At 37.7% G+C, this 16,957-nt stretch overlaps 1 protein-coding gene across 1 annotated transcript in view; it reads right to left on the bottom strand.

Annotated features, from left to right (window-relative positions):
• The window catches only part of REV3L (REV3 like, DNA directed polymerase zeta catalytic subunit), a 114,719-nt gene that overhangs the window by 8,000 nt on the left and 89,762 nt on the right, over window positions 1–16,957 (bottom strand). Inside the window, exons 19-27 of the mRNA XM_071438423.1 lie at window positions 16,103–16,218; window positions 10,988–11,106; window positions 10,230–10,348; window positions 9,142–9,283; window positions 5,062–5,306; window positions 3,980–4,088; window positions 2,917–3,123; window positions 2,174–2,283; window positions 1,062–1,176 (exon numbers count right to left, since the gene is read on the bottom strand). Coding sequence (XP_071294524.1) covers window positions 1,062–1,176; window positions 2,174–2,283; window positions 2,917–3,123; window positions 3,980–4,088; window positions 5,062–5,306; window positions 9,142–9,283; window positions 10,230–10,348; window positions 10,988–11,106; window positions 16,103–16,218 — 1,282 coding nt within the window. The remainder of the gene's footprint in view (window positions 1–1,061; window positions 1,177–2,173; window positions 2,284–2,916; window positions 3,124–3,979; window positions 4,089–5,061; window positions 5,307–9,141; window positions 9,284–10,229; window positions 10,349–10,987; window positions 11,107–16,102; window positions 16,219–16,957) is intronic.

Raw genomic sequence — 16,957 nt, 5'->3', positions numbered from 1 at the left:
AATCTGCCTGTATCTCCATTTGGAGCAAATATGCTTTTTAAATGCCTGTGCTTGGAGAATAGTTTTCTCAGGAATGGATTTTTAGGGCCACGGTCTCTTTTGCTTGTTTTCTCCAACCTCTTATTTGATTCTTGACTGTGGTAAGCATTCCTTGAATACTTTGAAATGAAAGAATGGAGAACAATTTCTTCTTTGTAGTTTTACTAGAATAACACCACATCTTCCTGACTCTCATGGAAGAGGGAGCAGTGAGTTTAGGTTGCCTCAGGCTTACAAATTTTGATTGACTTTGTTGAGTCAGGTATGTACTTTGAAAATATCCAGACCACCTGAACTAATGCTAACTGACCTGAACACCTTGCTAATGACTTTACAGTGACAAACTTGCAGCAAAATCATTAACATATTGCCTTATTCTTCTATAAAAGATTTGTTGTGGTTAATATTTCTTCCAGAAGACTAATGAATAGATTTTAGTGACTTTTCATTTTACAGGTGTATATATCATGTGGACATATGCTGAAGTGAGTGTGCTAAGGCAGGCTGAAAAATAAACATCAGGCTCGTAACTAATGCACTGGAACTGGGGATGGTGAACATTTCCTCTGCTAAGTTTCACACATTGATTCAATTGTAGGTATACAATACCAAACTCAGGGAGATATTTCCAAAAACTGATGAGACAGGAATTCAAACTGCCTAATGCTGCCAGCACAACAAGCCACTGATGTGAAATTAGGAATATTTCTCTTTATTGTTCACACTGTAGCGATCCTCTGAAAAGGTCCCTGAGGCATTAAGGAGCTTGCAATATATCTACAGAAACAGCACATGACTTGTTTATCCATATGTACATTAGGGTTCAGAAAAATCTTTTCTCTTCAACTTCTTTGGGGGCTTTTTTTAATTTGGTTTTTGCTTTATTGTTGTTGGTTTGATAACACCCAACACATTTCAAGCAAAATATTTTCCTTTTACCTTTTCAAACTTCAGTTTAACAGCTTTATTGTTGTTGGTTTGATAACACCCAACACATTTCAAGCAAAATATTTTCCTTTTACCTTTTCAAACTTCAGTTTAACAGGCTTGGGATTTGTTGCTGTTACAGCTTCAGCAATTTCTTGACCAATCTTAAAAGACTGCTCCTTTGTGGCTCCTTTCAGGAGTACAAACATGCTAGAAGAAATCAGACACAGGAAGTGAATGTAAACCTATTCAACATAGTTCCTGAAAACCATATGCTATATTTTCCTGGTAGCAAGGCAGGGATGTTATTATGAGTTGTATTCCCCTTCTTCAGCTAGAAAAGCTAAAAATCTGAGAAACTTCAGTGTTCAGCAAAGGTGCTAATGAATGCTGTGACTATCTGATGAGGCAGGGAATGGACTGCTCCCACACACTGCAAAACTGGAGTTCCCAGGGAAGTATTGTAAAGAGCTCTGGTACATCATTTTTTCCCCACTACAGGAAGCAGCAGGTTTTTACTTCCTTTCTCCAACATTTTTTTTAAATGAAACCACTATGAATTCAGTATCTTTGAAATGTCAAGTCTTTTATCAGATCTGGCTGAAATCAGTCACTGGATTCCTAAGTTATTAAGAAAGGACAGCCAGACAAGCTTTGTTTCCCAATGGCTGAAAAATTATCCAAGTGTGGAACAGAGATGGATATGCCTAGAGCATGGTTATTATTTAGATGAAAGACTGACTGAGAAAATGTATGTCAGGCAGCCTAATAATATCTCTGTATACTCTGGTGGCTGCTTTTGAATTGTATCCACTTCTGAAGCTTAAAACAGTGCCTGCCTCAAGGTGAAATGCCTACTGTTATATATACTCTATTTTCAAAAATAAAAATGGCATCAGAAACAGGCACAAAAATAATAATAATTTGGTAAATTAGATTTATATTAATTCATAACTGAAAAATATTTCCTCCCCTCTTTCTGTTCCACATAATTTTCAAAAGAAAGGAAACCTTTAAAGTACTTAAAGAAACCCAAGCAAACTCAGTATTATTCACTTTGCATATTCTGCAAGGCAGTAAGCAACATCCAAAGATCCACACACCCACTTCAGCATCATAAATTTGCCTTGCTGAGACAAAAGCAAAAACCTATCAGTGAAGAACTATTATAATTATAAAACATTTTTAGAAGCAGATAATGAATTACCTGTCTGTATCACCATATACAACGTGAGCACCCCATTTTTTTGTATCATTCACCAGTTTAATGGCACGCTCCAATGTTTCTCTGGCTTTGTGGACAATGCTGTCTCCAATCTGCAAAGTTAGATTGAAAATCTTTATTCTACTGCTAAACCAAATACTAACTCTTGGTAGCTAAGTCTAACCATGCTTGATTTTGTTATGAAAATCACTGCATTGAGATGATATATTTTATTTCATGGTTTAAATGCATATAATAAATAAAAAGGTCGCTTAACTTACCCCAAGATAACAAGAATTAAAAGAAAAATTATCAAAAATTAAGTATTAAAATTAAGAAGAATTTGTTTTAAACTTCTTTTGAAGTTTATAATATATATTAAAAATCTATGGATCAAGACAAGACTGCTCAGGATTGTTTTCTCTAGTTTTTGGATTCTGCTGATTCCTATGAAAATGAAGAAAAAGCCCCTATGTTTTGTTTTATTTCCACTACTAGAACTGTAATCCAATCTACCTTTGGAAACAGTTCTACAGAAATGCCAACTCCAAATGCTTCTTTACAGGAAGAAGACAACCTTTATATTTTTCTGGAAGATCACAAACAAATCCTATGTTGCTGATTTTCAGTACTACTAATAAAAGCAGCTTTTCTGAAGGTACTTAAGTTTGTTTCAAATAATAGTATTATGTTATCTGACTAGTGTCTTTCCAACATTTTTATACATCTTTACCCACAACCCTTACCTCAGTGCATGGCATTCTTCCAGAAAAATTAGCAGCAGTATAGCCAAAAGTAAAATTAGCTATATATTTAAGACCCAACTGACGAGCTTCAAGCATTCGAGTCACAGCCTTGTCATGCTTATAAGCCTTCATTGACTGTTTCACCATTATCCTGGTCTTCAAGATTTCTTCTAGCATCCTTGGCAGCACACCCTTTCTTACTGAAGGCTGCCATAAAGGGAACAAAGAAAAACATGGTATTTAGAAAGCCCAACAGAAACAGTTAAGAGTAAAATCAAACCCCAGAACTGTTAGTTAACCACTGATAGGAAGACAAATTAACTAGCAAGATGCCCCAGCCACCAACAGTTTGGCTTTTCTCACAAACATTACAAGGAGCCTAGAATACAGGCAAAGCTCTTAAGGACAGAACAAATAGCTTTTTGTTCTTTGTATTCATCAGCCCTGCTGATACAATGTTTAGATAACCTTATTAACTAAAATGGGACTACAATATTTAGCTGTTAATTCTCAAAGTATTAAATGATGAAGGAACACTATCTTTTAAAAATTCTGCAAATATTCTTTACTTAAAGTTTTTGTTTTACATTAAATACAGGTATGCTGGTGATTGCCTAAATATTTTTAACAGCTCTAGGCCATATTCATTACACATCAGCCAGCAGGACACATTACAAAATGAGAACAATGGAAAGCAAGTCAGGGACCCTCATTTCCCAAATCATTACTCTTTTTCTAAGAAAGCATTCTGCTATACAGGCAGGAGAAAAATGAATTGTTACACACAGATAATTACTGTTTGATCCCCAAACTGCACAAGTAAAATACAGTTTAATTATAGATGAAATAAGCCTTCAGTACAAAGGAAAGCATAAAGACATTTTACTTCCTGAGATGCCAGAAGTTCAGCACTGACAAATAGCAAAAACATTGTGAAATGAGAGAATGAACCTCCCCTTTATGTCAGCTCTTAATGCAGCAAAATATAAACTACAATATCAATTTGATCTTAAGTGAGCCAACAGGCAGTGAAAATGCTGTCACAGGGCACTAATATCATTACCTTGACAAAAGCTACTCCACTGGGTGACACTGTGATATCATGTCTAATCTGGTAGAGTAAGTCAGGAGGTACTCTCAGAGATGTACAGCCAAATTTGAATGCATCATACCTAATAAAGAGAAAATTTAAACACGAAGACAATTCATTCATTTACAGACTAATCAAGTGAAAACATCAGCTCACATTAAAATGCTAATAATGCCAGCAAGGACAGAATAAACTCAAGTATAAACAAACACAACATAATTTCAAATTTCTTAGCTACATACAGAAGGTTCTAGGAACAAAGTAGTAATAAACAGCTAAATCCAACACATGAATAATTTATAAATACTGCTCTGTGTTATGAATAATTACCAAATACTGAGTTAGTGGAGGTATGTACTAATCCCCTATGGAAACCATCCATGTTTACCAAGTACTACACTGCAGTTTCTTCCTACGAATTCAGAATTTCAAATCAAGAACTTGGAAACCTGATGGTGACACCTAGCAATTATTGCATGCATCTTTCCATTCTTCCAAATACTGTTTTATAGAGGTAATTATAATGAGCAGTGAGATCTCTCTCCAATTAATGGAGTAACTGTTAAGCTCAATAAAAGATAAGATGCTACAAAGAATAATTCAATTGTACCTTTTAATTTTTAGTAATTAGAACCAGAGTGAACTACAAGTGATACACAAACAATCCTAATTCATTAAGCAATAACCCCAGTCTAGTGTTGAAGACAGATCGTGGATTTACAGTAATTTTGGCTTGTTGTGAAGCAATATTAAAAACCAGCACCACCACCACAATAATCAAAGAGGTGTATATACATACATGCACAGAGTTGTTTCCAGGGGTTTTTAAGAGAACAGAGTCTAATTCTATATTTAATATAGATTTGTATATGTATGTGTATAACATGTGCACACACCCACATGGTAGATTTTTATCATCTGTACTGTATAACAGAAAATGGTGCTATTCATACGTGCCCATTGTTTCCAATGGCAACCAGGGGTTCTCAGTACTTAAGAAAAGACACTCAAGTATCTACAGAATCAAAGATCGTGAGAAAAGAGTAACAACTTACTTTCCTAAGTTCTCAACATGTCCCAGGCAGGTAGAGTAGCAGTAGTTGTATGCTATGACAATGGAAGGATACAAGGACTGGAAATCCAGGACAAGAACAGCGTTGCTGTAGAAGCGGGATTCGGGCTCCATGATCAAGGGAACACACTGTGGGGCTTTCATCTGAGCTCGCTGCTGGACACTGGGAGTCACAGCAATGTAGTTCATGGGCTTTGCAATGCGCAGCATCACCGACTCCACACGGTACTGCAAATCAGTTTGGGTAGAACCATTGGCATCAAAAGGGCAGAACAAACCTGCATTAACTAGTGCAAACACACACTGGCATTTCCTGAATTTAAAGTACAAATAACTACTTTTCCAAAATAAACAGCCATGCTCTTAAGGTACATTTTAATTGTATTTTATATCACTAGATCATCTTTAGGTGCCTTCCAACCCTAACCGTTCTATGGTTCTGTACTCTGTATTACATAGAGTAGAACTTTTCCACATGTTTCCTCTTCACTTAGCCCTAATCATTGAAAATTGAGTGCTTTTTATATATGGAAAAAATAATCAACAGGCTTCAGCAATGTATGTGGATGGCCATACTACTGTCAGTGAATGAGCATTTGCTAAACTGTACTACTGTCAGACCTGCAGATCACTGAAGAAAACAAAGTCTAATATGCAGTAAATCCATTGGGTATCATGCTTTCCCCCTACCACAAGCAGAACAGGAAGCATAAAACAACAAACCCTGTTCAAGATACCACAAAATGTTATATGTGTAGCTGGCAACAAGAGAAAAAAACCTCAGCCCTATTTATTTGTGTATTACTCAATGCTTTAGTAAAGGCTTTACAAGTACAAATGGGCAGGTATGCACTGTGTCCATTCAGAATAAAAACCAAAATAGCTGAAAACATAATACATGGTGAGAAAACTACATACATGGGTGGCAAGGGACTGAAAAATCCTGAAATTCAAAGAACAATAATTGTAAAATCCTGTGCTTTGAAAAAAATCACTATTAAAGACCATCTGCCTGACACACTATGTATTCAATCATTGTACTGAATGGGTTAGATATAATTTCTTTATCCTTGAAATTATAAATCCAACAGCCTTAACAAGATGCTGCACCTTAAACAGAGGTTGGGGTTTGATGTGTTGTTAGGGAGCAACATGAACTGCTACTGCCACCTTGCACTAATTGCACATTAATTTGTGTCCAGTGATGAACTTGGATGTATGACAAGGAGGTCAGGGACTGGTTCTGGCAAGAGGTAGATTTTGGGTTTTTCTCTCTAGTTTTCATAGCATTGTAGAATTTAGGTTGGAAAAGACCTCTAAGATCAACCAAATCCAACTGTTAACCCAACACTGCCAAGCACCACATTTACACATCTCTTAACTCCAGGGATGGTGACCTTGGACAGCCTGTTCTGATGTCTGACTATCCTCTTGGAGAAGAAATTTTTTAAATACCCAATCTAAACCAGCCAGAGAACAAATTGAGGCAATTTCTCTTGTCCTATTGTTTCTTATTTGGGAGACTGACCCCCACCTCACTACAGCCTCCTTTCAGGGAGTCATAGAAAGCAATAAGGTCATCTCTGAGCCTCCTTTCCTCCAGGGTAAACAACCCCAGCTCCCTCAGCTGCACCTCACAGGACTTGTTCTCCAGACCCTTCACCAGCTTCATTGTCCTTCTCTGGACTCACTCCAGCCCCTCAGTGTCCTTCTTGTAGTGAGGAGCTCAGAACTGAACACAGGATTAGAGGTGTGGCCTCACCAGTGCTGAGTACAGAGGGACAGCGTGGTGGCACTGGCCCCATTGTTTCTGACAGAGGTCAGGATGCTATTGGCCTTCTTGGCCACCTGGGCACACACTGCCCCATGTTCAGCTGCTGCTGACCAGCACCCCAGGTCCTTTTCCTCTGGACAGCTTTCCAGCCATTCTTCCTGTAGCCCTGCATGGGGTTGTTGGGAGCCAAGGGCAGAACCCTCACGCAATTGGCCTCAGCACATTGACCCAGCCTGTCCAGATCCCTTTCTAGAGCCTTATTACCCTCCAGCAGAGCAACACTCCCTCCCAACTTGGAGTAGTCTGCAAACCGACTAACGGAGCACTTGATCCCATTGTCCAGATCATCAGTAAGATACAAACCAGGACTGGCCTCTTGTTTGTTGCCCATGCTGAGTGCACTGGTGCAGATGCACCTCAGCTGGGCTATTGATCCTACCACCTTTTTTGGGGGGAGAAGCCCTAATCCCTACACGACCATTCTCAGGTGCATCTGTGGTTCCTAACACATCAATAATCCTTTTGTCTTTGCTCCCATGTGGAACTCCAGCCCTTACCTCCACTGAGACAGCAGACTAAAGGACTTTGCTAGGACAGTTTCTCAGCCACCGGTGTGATGCTCCCAGGTTTATCTCTAGTGAGCCTGATCTTACTCCTTTCGCCCTCCAAATCAAGTTTAAAGCTCTCTCAATGAGCCTTGCTGACTCCTGTGCAAAAACCAGCAAGTTCTCCAAACATCTGACTAGTTATCTGTAATGGCTGTGACCACTTCTTGTTAGATTTTTAGTCTACTAAGAAATGTTTGAGATGGATTAATACAATAAACAAAAATAATTTCAAAAACTTATTGTAAAAGTCAATGAGAGATTCAAACACAGAAAAATAAAATATCTGAAATCTGTTCTTATTATCCCATTTTAACATGTTTTTCAGCTAAGGGGGAGTATTTTCATAAGGGTAGTGACTCTTCTGTGTGAAAAAAAATTATTTGCGGTGACTGGGAATTGTTGCAAGTGCCATTTTTTTGATCTAGAAAGTTTCAATGGAAACAGAACATACGTGCACAGAAGGGAAGAGAAAAGAACAGTCAGGATAGAAAATGCAGCATGCTTCTGTTGCTCACTCCCACTCACAGACATCTGAGAAAATGACAGGCAGAACAGTCTTTGTGGGCTGCAATCATGACAGTTTAAGCATATCTATGCTGGCAGTATGCCAGTCCCACATTCCCTATCCCTAACTGTGCATTTCTCTTCCCTTGCTCCAACAGTGGTATTTTCTGATAGTAGGGTAAACCAGATCAGGGAGCTAAACTGGCAAATACCTACTGAACACTGCCTTGGTTCTGCTGATGGTGCCTGCCAGCCTGCTCCCCTTTTCCCCCAAATACAGGGTCATTACCAGAAAGACCAACAAGAACCTGCTCTGGGGCAAGAGATGACACAGGCATCTGCAGTCTAAGAAAAAAAGGTGGCTAAAGTTTCTTAATAGCATTGAATTGTTAAGGAAACTGCAGCTTCAGACGCGCCCATATCTGGCTGGCTTATGACAACAGAAGAGCTGTAACACATGACAGAGTATCTGACTCTCATTTTGGGTGCTGCTCAGGTCTCACATGTTGCCATGAAAGCAGTTCAGTTAGCCCAGTCACTCACAATCTGGGCAAGGAAGTATTACTGGAGACTGCTGGGCTCCCAAACAAAGTGCACATCTTGCTCTGTTCTGCTCTCTTTTCCCTCTGATGCTGGTATCAAAATAATAGAACCACAAACATTTTGCATGACACGTAGTTAAGAAAGCCAGAGCCCCTCTTGTCTTATTGTAAAATCTCACCCAGAGGTCTGCTGAACCAGAAATGTCACTTAGAGCATATTCAATGCTGCTTTGTCTGCCCTAAAGGAAACTAATCTTGTCTTTCTAAAACACGGTTAATTATATTTCTTAATGTTTTAGAAAGCACTCATTTTCAGTCTCATGTAAGTGTGAACAATACCAGCTCAAAGGGAAAGCTTAGTGCTCCTGAAGGCAGTAGAAAATATTCACTGGTGTGATTATATTTGGGGAACTCTATTTTTAACACCTATTTTTAACCTCTGAGACTAGGCAATTCAAAAGCCACAACAATAGATTGCATGGTGCTCTTTATGTTTCAATTTCATGTTAATTCATGTTAACAGCCTTCTGGGACCCTATGAAGATAGACACACGGACTGAGAAGATACCGAAGAACCAGAACATTTTGTAAAAACCATTTTGGTTTTGTGAAGTATAAGGAGAATGAAGTCTTACCTGGGAGCCTCTTGTTAATACATGTAAGAACTGAATGCCAAAAACTCTTGCCATTTCACTTGTTCTGTCAATCAAGTCCAGTTTGTCTAACAAGAGGAGATTCCCACGAACCCGGCTAACATAATGATCAACCATTTTCCATCTGTCAGAGTGAACACCTCGTTATAAACAATCAGAAGACTGCTGCTCTTTCTACTAAGACAAATGTATTTTTATGGTAACTTGTAACAAACCAGCAAATAAAATTTTCCTCTAGAACATTTTCATACAACTCTTTCAAAAGTGTGGCATATATAAATATACACCTAGGTATTCTAAAGACGTACACACATTGTGTTACAGCAAGCTACTGTTAAGGCATCTTGCAATGACTTAATATATCCTATTTTCCTCACTGCCCCAAAGAATTACCAAAGGAGACACAACTACCCCCTCATCTCTTTACATGTTTTTTGACTGACTGGACCTTTGTGGAAACATCCTTCTGTATTAAGAATGCCTACCACAGCTGAACATAAATTCATAATTTCAGTATAAATCATGTTTCCACTTAGCTACACAAACCTTTACAGAAATTTTATGTATGTGACAAACAATGTGCAGATCAGTATACAGTTTCATGAATTGTTCATATCACACAATACCAAATTGCTTCAAAAAGAGTGAAGCTGAATGTGATACATGTCACATGAAGGTATTTTTAAGCAGCTATAGCTACTGTCTTAACATTTTGTTTTGTAATACTTTTAAGCCTAGCTTGCTTGACATGCACTTGAGGTAAAAGAGAAGCCTGGCAGTTCATTAAAAGCCCTTCTGATGAATAGCATATAAAGACATCACAGAACTTCAAAACAGTACATCTATTCAGGTATGTTGAAAATGTAACTGAAAATATTTTATTGTAATATTGAGGATATAACTGTACAACAGAACATCCAAGTAAATAAGCTCATGTTGCTGCATATACACTGCTCTAGTGCCTAAGCTAAATTGATTATTTCTTCCTATTGTGGCTTTATCTTACATCTATCCAATGTTAAGAATCCGGCCTTAAAAACAGCAAACAAAATGGATTAATAGCTCATTACCTGTAGACATCTGCCTTATTGTCAAACCAATCAGACAGAACTCGGAACGTAAATAAAGGAAAACGATGATGAAGAACATGAAACCCCACATTTTCAAAAGTGTAATTCGTTAGATTCACCTAGGAAAACACAGTGGACATGTCAGATGCATGATGGCTCTCATAATCGAAAAATCTCAACTTCTCAAAAACTGCAAGAACTAGATTTATTAACTTTTTCTTAATATTTTGTTAAAAATGTTAGTCTTTATTCTTAGAAATCCCTAACTATTTACAAGTCAGGAAAGAGCATCCCTTATCAACTGAAAAGAATATGCAGAATCAAGTAGTTCATAAAGATCAGGTCTGAACTTGGTCAGAAGAAGATTTGTAAAGACTGGGCTATTTGAGTATTAAATGTAAAGTTATAAATGGAACAACAACAAAAAATAATCTGTCCGTTTAAAATATGTTCAAGTACTTATTGAATTAAAAGCACCATACTAGACAAATTCCTAAAAAAAGTAAGTTGTTCTCAAAACCTACAAATCAGTGAAAAGGAGCATCATTAAGAAACATTACTGAAAAATAAAGGCTTCAGTTCTTTACAGTTTAGAGATACACACAACCTATTCTCACAAACTGGCAAACTGCTCTATTTGAAAAGGTGTCTAAAGAAAAAATTTGTAGAAGTTACAAAAGTTACATGAAACTTTCAACTAAGTCTGCAATAATTAGAAAACTCAGTAAATCAAAACATTAACCTTTTAAAAAATTTACCTCATGTCTCATCATTCTCCATATATTCAAGACAATTCGCCCAACAATATTTATTTCACTCATTGTATCCGCTCCATATTCATCCAGCTCGGTGGCAAATCTGTTCTCTTTATTTTCATCTAAAGACATTAAAGGAGACTATATTTAAATATGTTATAAGACAATCAAGACCAGAACAAACCATCCCTCTTCCAATTTGTGCTCTCTAGAAAAATAAGAATTCATAAAGATTACTGCTGTTTCCACAAAATTATTCATTTACCAGTCATCCACACAATCTCTAAATGAAACTCCCCCACGATTTTCTGCTCTTGCCCTTTGCAGAGAACTCTTACTTCAGTTTCATTGAAATAGTGTTCAAGGCAATATATTCTCCATAGTGAATATATTGGTTATGCAATGCTGAATGTTACTTGAGAGCTGCACATGCAGTAGTGCACAACATAAAAAAATATAATTAACAAAAAAGTGATTTCTGCTCCAAGGAGCTTATAACTCAAGGCTTTACTTGCAATAATCTTACACAGATTGAACCAGGTCATGGGAGAGAAAATTCAGTCTCTTTCATACAGTATAAGCAAACCCACAGCACTGGGAGTAAGTAGACATGAATTCTGGATAGCACAGGGAGAAGGAAATAGGAAAGAACCAATGCAGATGCAGAAGCAGCACTCAATCTTTCTGTGAGACAGCAGTGTCTAAAGTAGAGAAATATATCCTCTTTTGCCACCCTTGATTTTTGTCATGCTTTGGAATACTGCAGCACAAGAGAACACAGTCTTTTTTGGTATACATTTCTTTAAACTATCTTTTTTCCCAGCCATTTTAAGTCTACAGTTCTGGTGTTTTTTCCAGAACTTACAAAGATGTTTTTTAAAATGTACCATACAGACTAAAATCCATTATGAAAACACACTGATCCTCAGCCTTATTTCTTATTAGATTAGGAGAGAAATAATTTCAAGGCAATTTACCCACAATTCTAAATCCATACCCATTTTTTAACTGCTGGCTGCTTTGTATTCTGCCAGCACTCATTTATCGGGTACAGCACAGTCTGTACAGTACCCTGATAATAAAGAGCAGAACATTTTGGACACAGAGTGTAGAAGTGTGGATACATGCTGCTTTGCAATAATGATCAGAACTGAACAATTAGATCCTCAGACAGTCATGAAGCACATTTACCCTCAATGACAGAAGTAAAAATTGTCTGAAATGCTGCAGAACAGTTATGAAACAACATAACACAGACTAATTTTTTATGTTGATCTTCAAATGTGTCCCCATATAAATTAAAATATGGTTAAGAAAACCTATTCGTCATTTACTGACTTTATTAGTAAATCACAGATCCTTGACAAAATTTAGCAGACCTTTTGTACACTTAATCAAAATGCAGACTATCTTTTTAACCTCCTTATTATTTCAGATTTTTAAGTAGGAAAACCAGAAATTTATCTTTCCATGTTTGGATGGAAAAAATGCCCCACCAAGTAGCAACATTTTTTCTTCTGCTTTTCTTCATTTCCACATGCTGGATCTCCTGTGAGAGTGAGGAACTTGCATTTCTTCCCCTCCTTTTTTTTTCTTTTTTTTTTTTTTTTACTGGAAGTAGAAACTATTGCTGAGTTCTACTTTCATCAGTGTCATCCCAGTTCTCTTTTGACTTGTTGAGGGGATTTCCTATATTAAGTCTGCTTCATGTCTTGCTGGTAAAAAACAGGCAGCAAAGTATACTGTGACCACAAGAGAGACCTGTCTGATGAACTCTGCCTGTGATGAGCACCACTATATAACAAAAAACCTGCACTACTTTACAACTGGTGTGGGAAATGTGTCACCAGAACCATGTAAGCCTCTTTGGGAACTATGCTGGTAAGAAGCAGAACAGGACATTCCTCCTATTTTTCGAGTGCATGAGATGAAATAAAAAGAAGTCTCCTCTCATCCTCTCTTACCCACTCCCTAACTTTGAGCTGTGATGCAAAGGAGGAAACAGAAGGCCACACAAAAAATGCCACCATGCACAGGCATGGCATGCACTTCTCTTGTGATGTGTCCTATGACTTATGAATAGTTCACTTGTAAAGGGCAGAGGTAGCACCAGACTCAGTCAATAAAGCAAAACCAGAGAGAAGTCCAGCTTTCTTTTTGTTAAGTTGAAATCACAGGAAAGGAAAAGTCCCTTCCATCTCTATTTCAACAGGAGGAAAGAGAAGCATATTTCTTGAAGGAGCACTTCCTGTTCTGAAAATACAGCATATGAAGAAGGGAGGGAAATGTGAAGCGCAGGGGAAAGCAAGACGAAGACAGATAGGGTCAAAATCATGGACAAGGAGGCCAAGAAGCAACGGAGAACACAACAACTTGCACGTATATGGTCATGCATGCAAGACATTTATGGCATGACATTTCTGGGAAGAGCTCATCAGTGTAAACATTTTCTCATCTTTCTGCTGCAATTCTGTCAAAACAAACCAAACACTAACCTTAAAATAACAGCAGTTCTTAGGAGCATTTTTAAGTGTTCTGTATTCCACTTCTGTGTATGCATCTACCAGCTGGCACAGGAACACCTGCACTGCAAACACCAGTGCTGTGCAGATCATGCCTATGCTCTGCATGCCCACTTGAACTTCATGTTCAAAAATGTTAAGGGCTACAATCCTGATTTTCTTCACTAGAACTGAACCCATGTTGTGTGGGACTTCATAGTGTAGAGAAGGAAACCTGACTGTGACATACATGGGAACACTACCATTAGGAACCATACAGTTCCCTTTCTTCTTTGAGGACCCATTCATGTGTACCCTAAAATCAGTAACTTGAGGAAGAGCTTATGTCAGGAAGATGGGTACTATTAACAGCTTTGCTGATTGTTTGGTTTTGTATCAAATACAGTGCAGACAGAGCTGTCCTGCAAGACATGAACTGTGACTCAGCCTTTGAGAACAACAGCAGAGACACATGTCCCAAACTGAAGAGATTATTCAGCCATACTTCTCCAGTGGAGCAATAAATCTTTGTGATCTTTGGAGGCTTTAAGAAACCTTTGACTACAACACTTACTGTTCTTACTGTTAACCTCTTACTACAGATATTGCACATCTTTAGATGTAATGGGTCAACATTTTTTCTGAACATCCTTCAGTACCTCTGAAGACTGTACCCAGAGGCATTATTTTGCAACTAGTGCATCATCTCAATTTGAGCCATCAGGGAAACTGAGTAACGAGGTTCATGCAATCCACTATTATTCCTGAAGAATAAATTTGAGAGCTTTGTCCTGAAGAAAGAAACTTAGGGGCACTGACAGCCTGTTCATATTTAAACTATCACATGATCCTGTTTTCATATATGAAGTATTTAAAAATTCACCAAAGGTCAATTGCCAGCAACTTTTAACTGAAAATGCAATTTTTTTTCTTGTATTTTCTTGTCTCTGGGAGGACTCTAACTCAGTTCTTTTCCAAACATGTCACAAGTACTGAAAACATCAAGACTACAAATATTCAAGCCTCAAGGAAGGACTGTGTGAATACAGTACTGCTAAAACAACATATTCTCCTGGCCTGGCACACAGGACAACTACATAAAAGATGATTTCTGTGCTGGTATGCTCAAAGATTAAAGTAGCCCAGTACTATGTTCTGTCATGTACTCAAAGGCAGGTGCTTCAAGATGGGGAAAGCAACTACTGATACTCTCCCCACAACTCTTCCAGCTTCCCATCATTTGCAGCTTCCTGGGCCAGACATTATTTTCACATACATCATAGCTTCAAATGGATTCTTCTTGCAAGAATTTATCTCCTTTTAAAGCAATGTACACTATAAGCATTTGTGCTTAAAGAACTCAGCAATGCTGAGATTAAAATTTAACTTCTATTCTGTAGCTGCCACTTGCTACTTCACTTGATTTCCAGTTCTTGCATTGGAAATGACCATGAAAACCCAATCTCTATTTCCCTTTACATCCCTGAATATTTCACAGGCTTTTACCTTTCCTACACTGTTTTGTCTCTTCTGGAATCCAAAATTACTAAATTACTAGACACATTTGGATAACCCTTCTCATCTTTACCAGTTCCCTTCTATCCACTTTGATGGGAGGAAGGTTATGAGGAGGCTACAACATCAGCACTGGGATACAAGCACACTACAGATTTTGACATTTTTTACATTTACATTCATTGTTTTGTATTTTCCTTGCTCCATAATTCCTAACATTTGCTTTTGCAACCATTAGAAAGCGACAGGCTTAAGTTTTTAATAGACAATCACAGTAATGGACTTCTTATTTCATAGCAATTTAATTTCTGTACAGATGCTTTTTTCTGTACAGCTGGCAAAACCAGCTTTTTCAACTGTTTTGATTTTTGAAGTCTCCCTCATCCACATCATCCTGATGACTGCAAAGAGCTACAACATACTTTCTAAAATGACAAAGTGTCTCAAAAATTATCCTGACTCTTCTCAGGTGTGACAGCACATTTACTTAGCTGTTCACTAACTCCTTTCTTCAGAATGATGGCTCCTATTGATTGCCTAAGTATAGGCACTAGGCTTACCATTCTCATCCAAGTTTTCTTGCCAGTCTAAACAGACTTTTTTCTGAATGCTGGAGGAAAGCATCAGCACTTGGACCCAATAAAATTTGCCCAAAGTACAAGAATGGTCATTGAAAGTGAGGATTTTATTACAAAGCTGTCCAGGACAATTGCTGCTCAGAAGAAGTTTTATGTTCTTGTATTACAGCCAGAGAAATCACAAATGATGATTATGGTAGATACTCTGAATGGCTGGAGCCAAGGAAAGCAAAAGAAGGTTTGGTAGCAGAAGCACCTCCAAGAACTGAAATTTAACCCACAATATAGAATGTAAGTCCAGGTTCATGAATACAGGACACACAGAGAAGTGGAATATGCACAAATTTGGAAATTCAGAAAACACCAGGTGTGTGTGTGTGTGTGATTATACTATTAACAACACAGGAACAAGAACAAAAAAAAGTGTTTCTGGAGAAATACTCTGCATTTATTTTTTAAATTTGTTCATAGATTTCAATTTGGTTCTATTGGAACTGAACTGAAGCCCTAAACAACTAACTTACCTGGCACACGAGAAATCATCTGGCATAAATCAACATTCAGTGCCGCAGCCCTCTGTAAGAGATAACCCCAGGAATGCATCTGGACTTCATAGCCTAGCAAAATGTCTGGGTCATATCTAGAGAGGTAGGGGGAGAAGAAAAAATGAGCTTCATATAATTCACAAAAATATTTTCCATGAACAAAGTATAAACAGGGTTGCATTCAAATTATGTTGAGTTTAAAAAAGACGCAGTCACAAATGGTTTCTATGAAAGCAGCATCGGACTAGGAGACAATATTCAAAACAGGCAATCTCTAAGGGTTTTTAATAACATTCAATGGCAAAAATATTTAGAAAGGATATTTTCACTGCAATTTTTTTTCCGCGGTCTTTACAAATAAAGAACAAAACTGAGGTCTCATCAGGTTTTACTGATGGCATCAGGAAGTATCAAGCATAAACTGAAACTTAGCAACACGAGACAGATGTGCAGTGAATTATAGCCATGCCTATGGAAGAGAATTTGCCAGTAGGTTAACTGGAATGTTTACAGATAATATTGTGTCACACATAATGCAGTGTAACTTTGAGTAATCAGAGGGAACTTCGGGTCCCTAAATGATCACCCCTTATTGGGAGTTACAATTTGTAGTTGAGTGAGAGCTGTCTAAACTGAAACAGATAAAAGCAACTGTATCTAACAGTTCTCTTTAAATACCTCTTTCTAGATAGCCTTCTTTGTAGAAGACACACAAGAAAAACTTATCTTATGCTGTATCTCTTTCCAGCTGAAAAATCTAACTGGCTCAGGTATGATAAAAAAGTCAGAATTGACTTCTGACACAATCACTTCCAATCAGGCTCAGAGTAAAGA

Source organism: Agelaius tricolor, unplaced genomic scaffold (assembly GCF_023055355.1).
Source record: "Agelaius tricolor isolate 1412-34295 unplaced genomic scaffold, bAgeTri1.0.p SCAF_1, whole genome shotgun sequence".
Taxonomy (NCBI): Eukaryota; Metazoa; Chordata; class Aves; order Passeriformes; family Icteridae; genus Agelaius; species Agelaius tricolor.
This window is presented reverse-complemented; position numbering and strand designations above follow the sequence as displayed.